The following is a 19,915-nucleotide window of genomic DNA, read 5'->3' on the forward strand; positions in this document are numbered from 1 at the left end:
GGGTGGGTCTGAGGGCGGAGGTGCGGATCTGCCCTCAGACCCCACCCCTCCAAACGTAACAAGGACAGAAAGCCTCTGGTGCTCACCTTCCACCCTACCAACCTTCGCATAAACCAAATCATCCGCCGACATTCCCGCCACCTCCAAACAGACCCCACCACCAGGAATATATTTGCCTCCCCACCCCTTTCCACCTTCCGCAAAGACCGTTCCCTCCGTGACTACCTGGTCAGGTCCACGCCCCCCCCTACAACCCACCCTCCCATCCTGGCACTTTCCCCTGCCAACGCAGGAATTGTAAAACCTGCGCCCACACCTCCTCCCTCACCTCTATCCAAGGCCCTAAAGGAGCCTTCCACATCCATCAAAGTTTTATTTGCACATCCACTAATATCATTTATTGTATCCGTTGCTCCCAATGCGGTCTCCTCTACATTGGGGAGACTGGGCGCCTCCTAGCAGAGCGCTTTAGGGAACATCTCCGGGACACCCGCACCAATCAACCACACCGCCCCGTGGCCCAACATTTCAACTCCCCCTCCCACTCTGCCGAGGACATGGAGGTCCTGGGCCTCCTTCACCGCCGCTCCCTCACCACCAGACGCCTGGAGGAAGAACGCCTCATCTTCCACCTTGGAACACTTCAACCCCAGGGCATCAATGTGGACTTCAACAGTTTCCTCATTTCCCCCTTCCCCCACCTCACCCTAGTTCCAAACTTCCAGCTCAGCACTGTCCCCATGACTTGTCCGGACTTGTCCTATCTCCTTTTCCACCTATCCACTCCACCCTCTCCTCCCTGACCTATCACCTTTATCCCCTCCCCCACTCACCCATTGTACTCTATGATACTTTCTCCCCACCCCCACCCTCCTCTGGCTTATCTCTCCATACTTCATTTTTTCCTGATTCCTTTATTCTCCTTTATTCCTGATGAAGGGCTTTTGCCCGAAACGTCGATTTTGAAGCTCCTTAGATGCTGCCTAAACTGCTGTGCTCTTCCAGCACCACTAATCCAGAATCTGGTTTCCAGCATCTGCAGTTATTGTTTTTACCCCAATAGTCTCAGGACCCTACCATTAACTGAATAGGTCCTGCCCTGATTTGCCTTACCAAAATGCAATACTTCTAAATTAAACTCCACCTGCTACTCCTCAGCCCATTGATCCATTTGATAAGGTCCTGTTGTACTCTGAGATGATTTTCTTCACTATCCAGCACACCAACTATTTTGGTGTCATCTGTAAACTTACTACCCATACCTCCTGTGTTCACATCCAAATCATTTATGTAAATGATGAAAAGCAGTGGACCCAGCACTGATCCTTATGGCATACCACTGGTTCTAGGCCTCAAGTCTGAAAAACCACCACCCTCTGTCTCCTACCTTCAAGCCAATTTTGAATCCAATTGGCTAGCTCCCATGGATGCCATGTGACCTAACCTTACAAACCAGTCTACCATGCAAAACCTTGTTGAACACTTTGCTGAAACCCATATAGACAATGTCTTCATCAATCTTCTTTGCCACCTCTTCAAAAAAATTCAGTCAAGTTTTGAGATATTATTTCCTTTGTATAAAGCCATGCTGACTATCCTTAATCACTCCTTGCCTTTCCAAATGCATGTAAATCCTGTCCCTCAGAATCCCCTCCAACAACTTACCCACCCCCCCTCCCCGATATAAGACTCACCAGTCTATAGTTTCCTGGCTTTTGCTTACAGCCTTTCTTAAAATAGCACCACATTAGCCAACCTCCAGTTTTCCAAAATCATACTTGTGGTGATTGATGATACAAATATCTCAGCAAGAGGCCCAGCAATCTCTTCCCTAGTTTCCCACAGGTTCTGGGAAACAGCTGACCTGGTATATTATGGATTAAGTTATGTAACAACTAAGAAGTGAGAAAAATCAAATTTCCAGATTATTTAACTTCACTTAAAATGTCATTAAAATACAGTAGCTTTTTGAAACTAACACAGGGGAGAAATTGGATCCAGATAGAAACCATTTTTGAAATCCCTCAGATGGAGGCAGCACATAAACTTCATGCCAGCTACTAATTTAAATGATTGTTTCAGAGTGCTAGGTGGCTGCTGAAAGTCTCTATCTCTTAGAAAGTATTTGTGCAAGCAAGCATCACTTAGAACTAAAATAAATATAAAGAAGATTTTAGAAATTTGAAATAAAAACAGATGTGCTGGGGAAACAATAGGTCTGGAAGCATCTGTGGAGAGAAAAGAGAGTTAACATTTTGAGTCCAATGGAAAATAACTACCAAGGTGATGAATTAGTAGTCCTCCATGTTGAATAACACTTGGATGAAGCACTAACAGTGGCAAGGGTATAGAATGTACTCTGGGTGAGAGATTTCAATGTGCACCATCTAGAATAGGTCAACAGCAATACTGATCGAGCTGGTTGGGTTCTAAAGGACGTTACTGCTAGACTGGGTCTGTGGCAGGTGATGAGGGGACCAACAAGAGGGCAAAACATATTTGACCTCATTTTTACTTATCTACCAACTGCAGATGCTTTTGCCCATTATTGTATCAGTAAGAGTGATCATTGCACAATCCTTGTGGAGACAAAGTCCTGTCTTCACATTGAGAATACCTTCCATTGAGTTGTGTGGCACAATAAATTGGACAGATCTCAAGCAGATTAGTAACTCCATGAAGTGTTGTGGGCCATTACCAGCAGCAGAATTATACTCCAACACAATCTGCAACTTTATGGCCTGATATATTCCCCATTCAACCATTACAATCCAGACAAGGGATTAACACTGGTTTAATAGAGAGTGCACAATGGCAAGTCAGGAGCATACCTAAAAATGAAGTGTCAACCTGGTGAAGTTACCAAACAGAGCTACTTATATGCAAATAGCATAAACAGCAAATGATAGAGTGAAGTGATCCCATCATAATCAAATGAGATCTAAGCTCTGCAGTCCTGCTACATCCAGTTGTGAATGAATTTGGACAATTAAGCGACTCACTGGAGAAAGAGACTCCACAAATATCTCCATCCTCAATGATGGAAGAGCTCAGCAGCACATCAGTCCAAAGGATAAGGGGTGACACGATGGCTCAGTGTTTAGCCGTGCTGCCTCACAGTCCAAGAGTCCAGGTTCAGTTTTACCCTTGGGTAACTGTCTGGATGGAGTTTGCACAGTATCCCTATGTCTGTGTGGGTTTTCTTCCACAGTCCAAAGATGTGCTGTTTAGGTGGATTTGCCACGCTAAATTGCTCATATTGTCTAGTGATGTGCAGTCTAGGTAGATTAACCATGGCAAATGCATGGTTACAGGGATAGGAGGATGGGCCTGAGAGGGATACATTTCGGGGAGGGTGATGTGGACTCGATGGGCCAAATGCTTTGCTTATCGACTGTAGGGATTCTATGATCTATAAGGCTGAAGAATTCACAACGATCTTCAGTCAGAAGTACCAAATGGATGATCCATCTCAGCCTCCTCCAATGGTCCCTAGCATAACGTATGTTAGAAGGATGATACCGTCACTTCAGGAGTTATATCCCGAGGAGGGATTGTACAAATTAGGTCTGTTTTCTATTGAATTTAGAAGATTAAGTGGTGGTCTGTTCAAAGTCTTCAGCTACTTCCCCTTTATGCGTGCACATTAACCAGCAGTTTTATCTCCCAGGACTAAATGTTTACTGAAGCTAAATATTGTCTGAGGTAGAAATTACTGAAAGAAAGTTTGGGAATGAAGAATGGTAGGGAGTAGTGGACAAAGGGATAGGGATTGATTTTATGCTGATAAGAGGATAAATCCTGTAATTGCTGATCAAAGTGAGAGGTGGGGGGTGAACTGCAATGATGGTTGGAGCAATTGTTTCCAACCATCTATATAATGAGAGGTGGGAAATGCGTGACCTTGAAACACAAACTGCTCAATGTGTGAGAGAGCGTGGTGGCCTTCTTATTCTCTGCTCAGTGTTGTGGAGGGAGGATAACTATTATATACTCCATGACGTTAGATTTATCAAGCGTCCCCTGATTGTCCAGGATTCTGTGGATAGAATATTAATTTCCTAGGCTCAAGATGTAGTGGACAGTGAAGATGGTTACCTCAGAGTACAACGGGATCTTGATCAGATGGGCCAATGGTCCATGGAGTCGCAGATGGAACTTAACTTGGATAAATTGCGGTGCTGCATTTTGGAAAGGCAAATCAATGCAAGACTTTTACACTTAATGGTAAGGTTCTGGGGAGTGTTGCTGAACAAAGAGACCTCAGAGTGCAGGTTCATTGTTCCGTGAAAGTGGAGTCACAAGTGTATAGGATAGTGAAGAAGGAATTTGATATGCTTTCCTTTATTGGTCAGAGCATTGAGTGTAGGAATTGGGAGGTCATGTTGCAGCTGTACAGGACATTGATTAGGCCACTTTTGAAATATTGTGTGCAATTCTGGTCTCCCTTCTATTAGAAGGATGTTGTGAAACATGAAAGGGTTCAGAAAAGATTTACAAGGATGTTGCGAGGGTTGGAGGATTTGAGCTGTAGGGAGAGGCTGAATAAGCTGGGTCTGTTTTCCCTGGAGAATTGGAGGCTGAGGGGTGACAATATAGATGCTTATAAAAGCTTGAGGTGCATGGATAGGGTAAATAGACAAGGTCTTTTCCCTGGGGTGGGAAAGTCCAGAACTAGACGGCATAGGTTTAGGGTGAGAGGGGAAAAAATTAAAAGGGACCTAAGGGGCAACTTTTTCATACAAAGGGTGGTGTGTGTGTGTGTGAAATGAGCTGCTAGATGAAGTGATAGAGCCTGGTACAATTACAACATTTAAAAGGCATCTGGATGGCTATATGAATAGAAAGTGTTGAGAGGGTTATGGGCCAAGTCCTGGCAAATGGGACTAAATTACGCTCGGAATCTAATCAGTATGGACGAGTTGGACCGAAGGGTTCGTTCCCATTCTGTACATCCCTATGACTCCGAAACTTTAAATGCTAAAGCCTGGGGATAAAATCTTTGCATATGGTATTTACAACAACATGCCTAATAATGTTTTTTTTTTATCTGTGAAGCCTTTACACTGAAGTGCATAGGCACTTTAATTTTCTTTGTATAGCTTCAAGTATGTGATAACTCAAGGGAAGCAATTTGTGTTCACTAATGCAGGAATTTCAAGGTTGCTGCATTGAACCTTAGAAAGAATATTGCTTGCTTGCAAGAAATATTTCCTGCTCCTCCCTTCCTCTTTCAGACTTCTAAAGGGACCTTTCCCTCCCCCATACACTGGTCTACTCCTCAAATATCCTGAAACATCATGCCCATCCCATAGTAACATCCTGTGCAAACCAAGGGGAAGCAATTATTGTGGACCAGTCCAAACCCCTTCAATATCTGTCAAGGAGATAGGGTAGACCCTATGTTTTTGTTTTATTTTAAAGGCAAATGTCATGCATTGCATTCTGGGTAAAATTTGATTGGTTAAACTACAGGCTTGAAACAGAACTATGTCCCTTTATTCAAACACTTTAGTTAAAATACAGACAAAATAAACATAAAATAATTGTTTTAACTGTAACTCTTGAAATACTTAAACTACTCATTAACTGTTCCAGTAGACTAACATCCCATAAATACCCTTGGCAAAGGTAAATTCATTAAAATAAATTTTCATATGCAACTCTCGCAGCAGATAGAGAACCAAAGCTTTTAGCTGTAAGGGAGAGAGGAAGAAGAGCTTTTATCTCAGCTTCAAGACCCTAGCAACAGTTCCTGGAAGCTGAACTAAAAATCCAATTCTATGAAGCTTCACCCCACCCATTCAGGCTGCTTCTATTGTTCCAAATTTTTTTAAAAATCAATGCCTCACAATTTGTTTATATTATTGGCTTGAAGTAGACCACTCAGTCTCTCTGTCTCAACCTCTCTTAATGAAAGAAAAAGGACAAAATACACTTCTTAAAGCCATAGCATCATTATACAACATCTTCCCTCTTATTTCCTCCTTTGTATGTCCAGGGCACCAAACACTTCTTCAGCATCAAACAATTATTAATTTGCATTGCCTGCTAATGATTTTTAAAATTTATTCATGGATTTATGGTGTTGCTGGTTGAGCCAACATTTATTGCTCATTTCTAGTTTCCCTTGAGAGGGTGACGGTGAGCTGCAATCCATTTGCTATGGGTAGATCCTCAATGACACTGGGGAGAGAGGTAGAGAGTGTTGACCCAGTGACCCTGAAGAAACAGTGATATATTTCCAAATCAGGATGATGAGTAGCTTGAAGGGGACTGTGCAGATATTGTGTTCCCATATATCAATAGACAATAGGTCCAGGAATAGGCCATTCAGTGCTTCGAGCCAGCACCACCATTCATTATGATCATGGCTAATCATCCATAATCAGTATCTTATTCCTGCCTTATCCCATAACCCTTGATTCCACTATCTTTAAGAGTTCTCAAGAAAGGGACTTGGCCTCCACTGCCTTCTGGGGCAAAGCATTCCATACACCCACCACTCTCTGGGTGAAGAAGTTTCTCCTCAACTCTGTTCTAAATGGCCTACCACTTATTTTTAAACTGTGTCATCTGGTTCTGGACTCATCCATCAGCGGAAACATGCTTCCTGCCTCCTGAGTGTCTAATTCTTTAATAATCTTATGAGTCTCAATCAGATCTCTTCTCATCCTTCTAAACACAAGTGTATACAAGCCCAGCCGCTCTAATCTTTCAACATATGATAGTCCCACCATTCTGGGAATTGATCTCGTGAACCTACGCTGCACTTTCTCAATAGCCAGAATGTCCTTCCTCAAATTTGGAGACCAAAACTGCATACAGTACTCCAGGTGCAGTCTCACTAGGGCCCTGTACAGCTGCAGAAGGACTTCTTTGCTCCTATACTCAATTCCTCTTGTTATGAAGGCCAGCATGCCATTAGACTTCTTCACTGCCTGCTATATCTGCATGCTTGCTTCCATTGACTGATGTACAAGAACACCGAGATCTCATTGTACTTTGCCTTTACATAACTTGACTCCATTTCGATAGTAATCTGCCTTCCTGTTCTTGCCACCAAAGTGGATGACCATACATTTACCTACGTTAAACTGTATCTGCCATGCATCCATCCGCTCACCTAGCCTGTTCAAGTCACCCTGTATTCTCATAACATCCTCCTCACGTTTCAACCTGCCACCCAGCTTTGTATCATCAACAAATTTGCTAATATTACTTTTAATACCTTTATCTATATCATTGATGTATATTATAAACAGCTGCGGTCCCAGCACTGAACCTTGTGCTACCCCACTGGTCAGCGCCAGCTATTCCAAAAGGGACCCATTTATCACTACTCTTTGCTTCCAATTTTCAATCCAACCTTGCCCCCAATACCATGTACGCTAACTTTGCTCACTAATCTCCTATGTGGGACCTTATCAAAGGCTTTCTGGAAGTCCAGGTATACTACATCCAGTGGCTCTCCCTTGTCCATCTTCATAGTTACATCCTCAAAAAATAATTGCTGCCCTTGTCTACCTGAATGGTAATGGTCATAGATTTGGAACATGTGGTGAAATTCTTGGTGAAATTATTTCAGATAGTACACACTGCTGCTACTAAGCATTGGTGGTGATGGAACAGAATATTTGTGTAAGTCATGGCAGTCAAGCAGCCTGCTTGGTCCTGGGTGGTGTCATACATCTTGAGTGGAAGCTGCAATCATCCAGGCAAGTGGGGAGTATGTCCTCACACTCTCGTCTTCTGTCTTGTAGATTGTGGACAAGAGGTGATTTACTTACTGCAGGAGTTCTAACCTCTGACCTGATTTAGAACATAGAACATAGAACAGTACAGCACAGAACAGGCCCTTCGGCCCACGATGTTGTGCCAACCATTGATCCTTGTGTATGCAACCTCAAATTTATGTGACCATATGCATGTCCAGTAGTCTCTTAAATGTCCCCAATGACCTTGCTTCCACAACTGCTGCTAGCAACGCATTCCATGCTCTCACAACTCTCTGTATAAAGAACCTGCCTCTGACATCCCCTCTATACTTTCCTCCAACCAGCTTAAAACTATGACCAGTTGTGTTAGTCATTTCTACCCTGGGAAATAGTCTCTGGCTATCAACTCTATCTATGCCTCTCATTATCTTGTATACCTCAATTAGGTCCCCTCTCCTCCTCCTCCTTTTCTCCAATGAAAAAAGTCCGAGCTCAGTCAACCTCTCTTCATAAGATAAGCCCTCCAGTCCAGGCAACATCCTGGTAAACCTCCTCTGAACCCTCTCCAAAGCATCCACATCTTTCCTATAATAGGGCAACCAGAACTGGATGCAGTATTCCAAGTGCGGTCTAACCAAAGTTTTATAGAGCTGCAACAAGATCTCACGACTCTTAAACTCAATCCCCCTGTTAATGAAAGCCAAAACACCATATGCTTTCTTAAACAACCCTGTCCACTTGGGTGGCCATTTTAAGGGATCTATGTACCTGCACCCCAAGATCCCTCTATTCCTCCACACATCAAGAATCCTATCCTTAATCCTGTACTCAGCTTTCAAATTTGACCTTCCAAAATGCATCACCTCACATTTATCCAGGTTGAACTCCATCTGCCACCTCTCAGCCCATCTCTTCATCCTGTCAATGTCCCACTGCAGCCTACAACAGCCCTCTATACTGTCAACGACACCTCCAACCTTTGTGTCATCTGCAAACTTGCTGACTCATCCTTCAATCCCCTCATCAAAGTCATTAATAAAAATTACAAACAGTAGAGGCCCAAGGACAGAGCCCTGTGGAAAACCACTCACCACAGACTTCCAGGCAGAATATTTTCCTTCTACTACCACTCGCTGTCTTCTGTTGGCCAGCCAATTCTGTATCCAGACAGCTAAGTTCCCCTGTATCCCATTCCTTCTGACCTTCTGAATGAGCCTACCATGGGGAACCTTATCAAATGCCTTGCTGAAGTCCATATACACCACATCCACAGCTCGACCCTCATCAAGTTTTCTAGTCACATCCTCAAAGAACTCGATAAGGTTTGTGAGGTATGTCCTGCCCCTCACAAAGCCGTGTTGACTACATTTAATCAAGCCATGCTCTTCCACATGGTCATAAATCCTATCCCTCAGAATCGTTTCTAACACCTTGCAGACAACAGACGTGAGTCTTACTGGTCTGTAATTGCCGGGGATTTCCCTGTTTCCTTTCTTGAAGAGAGAAATTACATTTGCCTCTCTCCAGTCCTCAGGTACGACTCCAGTGGAGAGCGAGGATGCAAAGATCTTCGTAAGTGGCGAAGCAATTGCATTTCTTGTTTCCCAAAGCAGCTGAGGACAAATCTGGTCTGGGCCTGGCAACTTGTCAATCTTAATGTTTGACAAAATTTTCAGCACATCAGCTTCCTCTATCTCTATCCATTTCAGCATGCACACCTGCTCTTCAAAGGTTTCATTCACTACAAAGTTCGCTTCTTTCGTAAAGACAGAAGCAAAAAACTCATTTAGGGTTCCCCTACCTCCTCAGACTCCACACACACATTCCCTATGCTATCCCTGATCGACCCTACTCTTTCTTTGACCATTCTCTTATTCCTCACATAAGTGTAAAATGCCTTTCTGTTCTCCTTAATCCATTCTGCTAAGCCTTTCTCATGCCCCTCCTGGGTCTCCTCAGACCATTTTTGAGCTCCTTCCTCGCCTGCCTGGAATCCTCTAGAGCTGAGCTTGACCTTAGCTTCCTCCACCTTATGCAAGCTACCTTTTTCCTTTTGATGAGAAGCTCCACCGCTCTCGTCATCCAAGGTTCCTTTATCTTACCACTTCTTGCCTGTCTCAGAGGGACATATTTAGTCATCACTTGCAACAACTGTTCCTTAAACAGTCTCCACATGTCTATAGTGCCTTTACCATGGAACAACTACTCCCAATCCATGCTTCCTAACTCACGTCTAATCGCATCATAGTTTCCTCTTCCCTAATTAAATATCCTCCCATTTTGCCTAATCCTCTCCTTCTCCATAGCTATGTAGAATGTGAGGCAGTTGTGGTCACTATCACCAAAATGCTCTCCCACCACAAGATCTGATACCTGCCCCGGCTCGTTTCCGAGCACCAAGTCTAGAATGGCCTCTCCCCTCATCAACGTACTGAGTTAGGAAACCCTCCTGAACACACCTTACAAAAACAGCTCCATTCAGATCTTCTGCTTGAAGGAGTTTCCAATCAATATTGGGAAAGTTAAAGTCACCCATTACAACAACCCTACTTCATCCACACTTTTCCAAAATCTACCGACCTATACTTTCTTTAACCTCCCTGCTGCTATTGGGGGGGCCTGTATAAACCCCTAACGAGGTGACTGCTCCCTTGTTGTTCCTAATTTCCATCCATACTGACTCAGTAGGCAGATCTTCCTCGACAATGGAAGCTTCTGTAGCTGTGATACCCTCTCTGATTAGTAGTGCTACACCCCCTCCTCTTTTCCCTCCTCCCTATTCTTTTTAAATGCTCTAAACCCTGGAACATCCAGCAACCATTCCTGGCCCTGAGAAACTCATGTCTCTGTTATGGCCACAACATCATAGCACCAGGTACTGCTCCATGCTCTAAGTTCATCACTTTTATTCCTGATACTCCTTGCGTTAAAGCAAACACACTTTAACTGATCCCTTGGTTCCTTGCCAGGAAAATCCTTCCCACTAGCTGGTCTACCTCTTGCAATTGCCTCATCTGCATCAACTCTCACCTCCGGTATACAGCTCAGGTTCCCACCCCCCTGCCATACTAGTTTAAACCCTCTCGAACTACTCAAGCAAACCTTCCACCCAGGACATTGGTCCCCTTCTAGTTCAGATGCAACCCGTCCTTCTTGTACAGGTCCCACCTTCCCCAGAAGACATCCCAATTATCTACATATCTGAAGGCCTCCCTCCTAAACCAGCTGCGCAGCCATGTGTTAAGCTGTGCCCGCTCCCTGTTCCTTGTCTCGCTATCTCATGGCACCGGTAGTAAACTAGAGAACACTACTCTGTTCGTCCTGCTTTGCAGCTTCCATCCTAACTCCCTGAAATCACTTTATGGCCAAAGTATTGACATAAATTTTTAATCAACCTGTCCAGACATGTTGTAACACATCTGGAGCAGGTGGCACTTTAGCCTGCAAGCACTGATCTTTGAGTTTAAAGATTAAGAAGGAATAGCAAAGGCACGTCGAATGTTTGCCTTCATTTCAAAGGGAATCCTGAATGAAAATAGGGTGGTTTTGCTAAAACCAGACAAGGCACTAGTCAGCCCATAGCTGGAATACTGTGAGCAGTTTTGAACCTCTTACCTAAGGAAGGATATACTGGTATTGGAAGTAGTCTAAAGATGGTTGACTAGGCTGATACCAGGTACGGAGGGACAGGCTTGTGAGGAGAGATTAAGTAGGCTGGACTTGAATTCATTGAACTTTAGAAAAATGAGAGGTAACCTTATTGAAACATGAAAGATTCTTAGGGGATTGATAGAATAGATGTGGAAAAGTTGTTTCCTCTTAGGGGACAGTCTTGGACCAGAGGGCATAATCTCAGAGTCAGGAGTCAATCATTTAATAGAGACGAGGGGGATTTTCTTTTTCCTCTGAGGGTAGTGAATCTGTGGAATTATATATCAAGGGACTGTAAAGATTGGGTCATTAACTATAATCAAGATTGAGACAGATTCTAATTGTAAAAGAATGATAGATTATGGAGTTAAAGCAGAAAAGTGAAGCTAGGGTGATCAAATAAGCCATGATCTCATTGAATAGTGGAGCAGAATCGCTGGTTTGATTGGCCTAAGTCTGCTTATGGTCTAATGGTCTTAAAACACTCCTTGTCCTCATCCACCTTCAGAAATTAAAGCAAGTTAGTTAGGCATAATTTTCCGTCAATGAATCCATGAATTCTCTGAATTAACTTACATTTTCCCATGCGATTATTGATTTTTATCTTGAATAACTGTTCCTGGATGTCTCACCAGTACTAAAACTGAACTGACTGACTATCAAAACTAAACTCACTGGTCTGTAATGGCTGGGCCTGTCTTTATAACCTTTTTTGTAGCATGTTGAGAGTTAACCTCCCTATTAGTTATCAAATAAATGTGTTTGAATATATGGAATAGAATCTGGTTGATACCATTATTGTGGGAGCCAAACTTCAGCACAATCATCATAACAGGAAGGAGCAGCAAAGGTAATGAACAGAAACTAGGAGCAAATGAAATTTCCTGTTAAATAACTGAGTCATAGAAACCTTCAAAATTTTAAATATTTACACAACACTGTTTATTGAAGCTGTACTAATGACTGTGTATGTCATATCATACAAGTCTTCTCATTTGCCATTATTTTTCAAATAAAAAAGCTTATTATAAAAAAATCAAAAAAATGAAAAGTACATTCCACTATCCATCTAGAAATACATCAGTTGGCGATAAATTTATCTGACATTTTATCACCAAATAAAATGAATAATTATTTAGATTTACAGATACTTTTTTTCATAGTGATATATGACAAAACAACATAGTAAAATCTGTGTTCAACATCCAAGGGAACATTCTGAAGTAGTTGGAAAGAATTTCAGCACCATAAACTCTTCAGAAAAATAGGAATGGACAATATTAGGCAAAAATCTCAAGTAAGATGTAAGAATAGCCTGGCGTGAGTGTTGAATTTATTAAATTTCGCTTCTCAAAATGTTTTAGTGATGGCCAGGAACGTGACCACAATCAGAATAAGAAATTTAAGGCTACATGTTGCCATAAGGTAAAAGCTCATGAACAACAAGATTAAGATCAAAAATGAATTCTGAGTGTCTGACAAAATGATTGATCTTCTGGAATCCTTCCATGAACCTTTAGACAAGCAAGTGATAACCTTTGAATTTTCTGTGTATGAGAAATTAGAAGGTTGTGATGATCTGTAAATTAATCAAAGTTTAATTGCAAGTAATGGAAGATGTTCTGATGTCAGAATTACTGGCTGGGAAATAGTTGTCCTGATAATATAACATCAATATTTTCTACTTGTGTGGATGTCATCTGTGGATGTTTGTTAACCTGCTCAAGACCAGGACCTATACTAAACAATGTTCTCCTCTCAAGAACTAAATCACCTGAGAGTAACTGTGCCAGACACAGTTGCCATGTTACGTAGCAAAAGTACCCTGTGAGAAGAGCTGCAAGTAGAAAGCATTTGAGGTCTAATATGAGCACTCAAAGCTGCTTTAATTAACGGATTTAGCATAAATAATGCAGTGATTACATTAAAGGATCTTGAAAAATAAGAGATCAAAGTATATTACATCGGTTCCTAGAATATAATCCCATCTCAGATGCAGTAACAGACCATATTAAAGGTTTGAGGTTGTGTAGCATGAAGCCATTAGTCTGTCACTGGAGCTCAGACAACCTGACAATAGATTTAGTCTAAGGCACCTTCTGGTGGATAATTATGTGGCCATTTCTATTTCAACAGTTACTGTGAAGGATCCAATTTCCTTTCTCTTTTCAGATCCTCCTTCAGAGGCTCTGTATGTCTGTTGCATATCTGCATGTGACTTACAAATGCATAAAGAAAGTCATAAGGACTTCTTCAGTGGTTATTTATTCTATAAATTCACATTGGTCAGTTTCAAAGTAAACTAGTGTGGACTTTTCCAAATAAAATCAATGAAATGTTATTTGCATGTGGAGGGGAAATCCAAGTAAACTAAAAAGGTGTTAAATTATTCCATTAAGCAATAACTGGAAATTTTAGATAAGATATATCCCAAACGATTGAGATACAACTTGCAGAAAGATAAATATTCATTTAATCTCTTGTCTGTCAGTAGGCAAAAGAATTACAGCTAAGTGTGTTGGAGGACTAAGAAAACTTGAGCAAAATAAAGGCCCCTTTTGATCACATGTGCAGAATTATTGCATTTTTTAACTCAAAGTATTGTTTATTCAGAGAAATATTATGATGTAGATAATCTTCAGAATCCCTGGACAGAGTTTATGCCTGTGACATTTGCTGGTGCATAAAAGATGGATGTACTTCCAGCTTCTTTGGAAGGATCCCTTTTACGAGGATGCCATTCACTCAAAATGCCCAGCTGCCTAGACTCATTACCATGGCAACAGATAAAGAAAGATTTTGAGGTAGTCAAAAGTGTCAGTCAATGCTGATTGAGCAGCATCAATGTTGACAACTCTGGCATTTGGGCCAGGACACATTTCTGAAGCAGTCTCTAATGGCCAGAGACAGTGATAAAGGTCACTGCATTGTCAGAAGGAACACAACTTTGAGCAGGACCAGACTTGCTGTTGGGGTTTGTGCTCTGTCCAATGTCAATAATATAGAATAATTTTTAAAAACGCGTGACTGTGATTTTCATCGAAACTATTTTTTTAAACATTAAGGTTAATAATGTGGATCGATCAAAATTCACACTGAGGCTAATCAAATCAACTCTAATCCACACAACAAAGTCTGGTTACTGAAAGGAACTCTTTCGATTTGTTAGCATTGACTGTTATTCAGAGTGTTACAATAGTGCCACGAAAAGCAGTGATTCTCTTGGTTTCAACCAGTATTGAAGCCTGACAGCAAAAACTGCATGTCAGGTGCAATCACATTGTTCTTGCCTAGTTATCTCAGGTGATCTATCGTTTCTCTCACCAAAGGACATAATGCTGATTTTGTCCCTGTGATGCCCTCTAAATTTAGTATTCCATTCTTCCTTTGCTGGTTTAGCTGAAGGCTCAATATTTCTAATTTGTGCTTCAAATCAATCTGTCGAGTGTAATATTTCGATATTGAATTGTTCACAATGTACCCTTTCAAAATATGCATTCTTTGAAGTCTATGCTGTGACAAATTCTGGAATCTGGCTACAATTGATACTGAGCATTATTTCAATAAACTATAAAATACTGCAGGGACAAAGTGAGGACTGCAGATGCTGGAGATCAGAGCTGAAAATGTGTTGCTGGAAAAGCGCAGCAGGTCAGGAATTCCTGAAGAAGGGCTCATGCCCGAAACGTCGATTCTCCTGCTCCTTGGATGCTGCCTGACCTGCTGCGCTTTTCCAGCAACACATTTTCAGTTATAAAATACTGCAGTACCAGATATGTAAATATGAAACTCCTCCCCTTGAAGCACTTGAAAAAAAATATCGGCAGTATAAAAAAAAATTCTTGCTATTTTATCATTGCTGGATTGTTGTTGCATGACTAATTTCACCACCTTCCATTATCACAATGGGGTTCTTCTCAGTTTGAATGACAGTTCCATGTAGTTGGAGGCTCTGTCTTGTGAATTCTAATGGTCATTTTGATATGGGATTAAAGGAATTTAAATGTTTAGCCTATAAGAGAGTTTTTTTAAAAATACTGCATTCTTCAATAGGCACTTAAGATTTTTTTTATATTAACATGGGCCCTGAGGTCTGCCTATGGTGGATACTAGTGTGTTGGCATTGTATGTGATAAATGGGAGATGGGTATGAGTTCTCACTAAGTTGGCATAGGAGCTATAATGGGAGTAAGCAGAGGGGCATAGGTTGGCATAAGGGTACGAAGCCATATGATGGCATGATTGTGGCATGGAGTGTGTGAGTTTGGGGGTGATAGGGTATTAGGTCTGGAGGAACTATTTTATGTTAGAGTTCATGAAAAAAAAGTTGATAAAGTGTTGATACATTGTGTCCTTCCACCCACCCAGCCAACTTTCACACCTGGCAATCTCTGCATTGTTTCCAGTGTCACCTCCCCCCAACGCCCCCCCACCACCCCCCCCCCCCCCCCACCTTCCCAATGACTGTAAGAATCCAGTGCTCCTCCTGGAATGAAAATTACAACTTGCAGGACACATTCCCCTAAGTTATGTTTGCAGAGCCAGATATGTCCCAATGGTACACTCTTAACCTGGGAGCAAAATGTCAGGTCATTGTGTCAAATTGCAACCATAATGAAAGTCACTGTAAGATGTCAAATGGGAAAATAAGGTCCCCAGTTTCTGAAAATTTCAGTAGACATATTAACCCCATTGCGAGCTTTGTAAATCACAATTATGCTGAACTTAACCCCTGATTTTTACTGCAGTCTGATCAAAATCAATGTGCCAATGAGAGCAAAGGGATTTTCAATCTGGCCTTAACATCCACAGGCTTCAGGACAGTTGGTTTGAAACTATGATGCTAATAAACACTCAGATATTGCTAGTGGAAAGTACACACATGAATATTGGGAAAATGTGTCATTTTGGGCTTGAATTATACATCTACTTTCTGTAAATGGTTAATACATGCAACCCTGTGTCATTCCCAGACCCCCAGCATGGTACAGATGCATTGATGTATTACATAAATCTGAGGTTCCAGTCATCTCAAATTTGCTAACTTTATAAAACTTCGAATAGAGAAAAAAAATTACAATCACTTTTGATTCTAATTTACTTAAATTATACAATTTTTAGTTATTCCAAATTAACTAATTTTAATGTTAGAGTATTATCTTAAGTAGACAAAGACACTTCAACATTTTAATAAAATGTGATGCTTTCTTCCAATTGTTTGGGTTTCAACATGTTTTATATACTCTTTCCTTGTGTCTCCTCCTACCATAATAAATTATCCAAAATACAATGGCAAAACAAGTTTTCAACCATGAATTTTATCTGTGTGCAAAATAAGGTGAGGCGATAGTTGAAACTTAAATTATGCATTTTACTTTAATTCCTTGTAGCAAATGTTGAAATGAAACAGCATTTGTTACTTTCTCTCAGAGATGAGCTCTGGGAAATTCAAAGAGATCTGTCCAGCAAACAAACTGTGATGAATATAGATTTGATTGCTGTAGTTCAATCCATCTCACAAGCACCCTACGTGGAGACCAGCTGGCTGAAATTACTATAGAAGCTTACCAGAAAATTGCAATTGTCTCCCATCTCTTGCTAACTCCTGAGAAACTAAAACAAATTTTTAAATACGTTGTCCAGTTGTAACTCAAAGTAACACAATTCAAACTTTAGGACTAAATCATTGGGTCACTTAGAACAATTAGAAAGCTCAAGATTTTGCCTACAAACAAATGTGCCCTTGGATGGATCACAGTAAAACTTTCTGATGCAATAGAAAGATCAGAAAGTATTTGCAACAATTTCTAACACGAGAATCTTTGCTCTCAATGGAAAAGTTAAATCACATCACACAGTTGCATTAGCAATATTACAATATAATTGTGTTCCAAGATATTTACTCATTACATTAAAAAAATACCAATCTCCTGAATGTAACATTCACATTAAGTATTTTTCATACTATGTTTGTGTGGGGTTCATCAAATTTAGCTTGGATTCAATAACACATATTAGAGGTGGAGAAAATTAGTCTATTTGATCGGTCTTGCAACTATTTATTTTGATGCACAATTGACTTAAAACTGGAAGCATGAGACATATAATTTTGCAATACAGTAATAGCAGTGTAAACAGGTTTGCAGTTTCAGTGTTAGTTCAGTAACAGCTGAGGTTTCAGTACAAATTGAGTTAGCAGTTGCTTTGTGAACAAAGTTTGAGCTACTGTCAAAAATACTTAAACTGATACTCAACAAATTATAGTATCAAGAGAAGAGACAACTCACATGGTAGAAATGTGACCTTTACCCATGAGGTCAAATAGTTTATTGTGATTAAACACTACAATACAGTATATATCCATAAAAAACTCTAGTGTATATAAATTATTCCTTCCATACAGCAATTCTTTCCATTTCAGCTTTGGTACAATGTGTATTTTATTATAATAATTGTAATACTTTTCAGCTTCACAAACTCAACACAAAGTACAAAACTAACCAGTATTGGGGTATTACAATCTCCACAGTGGTGCTCAGTTGTAGGGAGAGGTCTTGCCTCAGATAATCCATGTCACTCAGCTAAGCTACAAAGGCATACCTAGCAGGGACATGACTAAAATGCACCAGAAACCAGCAAACATTTTTAGAATTGTTTTTTTTAAACAGAATACCAGCAGTGATCGACTGAGAACATAACACTCTATTTCCTCAACTGATGTTCCATTTTTTTGTGAAGGCCATAGTTACTATGTCCAAAAATGCATTTTGAAATTATTTTATTCACACAGAGCCAGTGTCAATATTTGACCTGCCATCCAGTGCTGCTAATACTAGTACAGTTTGTTCTGCAGTTAGCAGGGATCACTGGTACATTATTGGTCGGGCAGTGGGGTGCTACCAACCTTAAGTTGTTTTGTGGAGAAGGAGGTATAACATTACAATAGACAGGCATTCCAGTGGCTGGAAGAGTTCCTTGACCTGACTGGTTGGGTAGCATGATAGCTTGTGGATAAGATTGTTGAGACATCCCTTGAGAACCCTGGGTCATTGGCACCTAACAATAAAATATTAAATAAATCAGAGGTATTCTTGTATTTAATATGAATGCACAATAGACTGAAACACATAATAATATTTTTGATTTTCAATAGATCTAGAATTAACAATGAATGATATGAGTTTCATTAATCTTACTTTCTCAAAGGATTGCACTGACATTCTTAGCTTGCCTAGTCTAAAATTGTTTCATTACCTCACGATGCAGGGGAATAAAACATGAGCTATTGCCGCTCCTATTTCAAAGGCATTCATTTAACTCTTTCTGGCATAAGTTGAAGTCTTATTCTTATTCAAGGTATTCAAATATTTCCAGTTAAAGGTATATGTATCATTGATTTTCTTGCTTTCTGCAAGAATTCAGATATTTGGCACTAACGTTACTAGACTGTTTGCTGATGGGGCAGTTTTAACAAGACTGCAATGATAAAGTAGCAGATAATTGCATCAATACATTCTTTAGCTTTATATATTACTTATAATGACACATCCCCAGTACATTTTTATCTTTATGTGAAGGTGTGAAATTTTCTAAATATCATGTTTTTCCAAAAAAAACACTTGACTGAAAATGTGCTTTGGTAAGTGTCAAGTCATAAGATTATTATTCTGCTGAAATCAAGACAATTATTTGTAATTGAAACTCAATCAAGATGAAACATTTTTATGAATGATTCCAAAATATTAATGCATGCAGTTTGACTAAGGGAATTAAACTGTTTAGCACAGCCTCAGAAAAAAAATGAAGTAAAATATTAATTTCAACCCTTTTTACTACGTCTAAAATGGTCTGGTGATTGTTAACATACTCATTCTTTATAATGGCTACTTCTAAGAAATTCTTTGTTCCATAGAAAAATAGCCTTATAATCTAATAGATTTGTTATCTTTAACTGTCATATTAAAGATACTGTGTGATTAGGAGGGAATGCACAATCAGAAATTGCCAAAATATTTTTAATTTAACTTGCAAGGGATATACTCAGTGGGGAGTAGAATTGGGTGGGTTGCAAAAACAATATCATATGCAACCATTTCAGTTTCTTAAATCATATGTTAAACTAAAATTGTCTCCTGTATTTCTAACAGTATGATAGAAGGAACTGTAAGACATATGGATGCTGATCCTTTGGAGTCTATTTACAGTGATCCAGCATTGTCAGCTTCATTGTTAATGTGCTGGATTTTCATCAGGAACTTTATGACGATGCAGAAATAAAGACTAAGACTCAATAGAGGGTTTCCTAGATCCATCCCTGGTATCCCCAGTTTTCACCAATGTGTGTTAAGAGTGCAGGCTGTTCCAGATCGCGAACCCACACCTGCACTGTTGACATGACCGGCCCAACTGCAGTCTAAATTAGAGTGGTGCTGGGAAAGCACAGCAAGTCAGGCAGCATCCGAGGAGCAGGGGATGCTGCCTGACCTGCTGTGCTATTCCAGCACCACTCTAATCTAGACTCTGGTTTCCAGCATCTCTAGTCGTTG

The 19,915-nt window shown here is 40.5% G+C and overlaps 1 protein-coding gene across 22 annotated transcripts in view; it reads right to left on the reverse strand.

Annotated features, from left to right (window-relative positions):
* Positions 1-15,830: 15,830 nt before the first annotated feature.
* The window catches only part of LOC140477357 (cAMP-regulated phosphoprotein 21-like), a 448,868-nt gene continuing 444,783 nt past the window's right edge, over positions 15,831-19,915 (reverse strand). For all 22 annotated transcript variants that reach the window (XM_072571088.1, XM_072571084.1, XM_072571087.1 and 19 more), the window contains one exon: positions 15,831-18,425. In XM_072571088.1, coding sequence (XP_072427189.1) covers positions 18,168-18,425 — 258 coding nt within the window. In that variant the 3' untranslated portion in view covers positions 15,831-18,167. The remainder of the gene's footprint in view (positions 18,426-19,915) is intronic.

The sequence above is a fragment of the Chiloscyllium punctatum genome, chromosome 5 (assembly GCF_047496795.1).
Source record: "Chiloscyllium punctatum isolate Juve2018m chromosome 5, sChiPun1.3, whole genome shotgun sequence".
In the NCBI taxonomy this organism is placed as follows: Eukaryota; Metazoa; Chordata; class Chondrichthyes; order Orectolobiformes; family Hemiscylliidae; genus Chiloscyllium; species Chiloscyllium punctatum.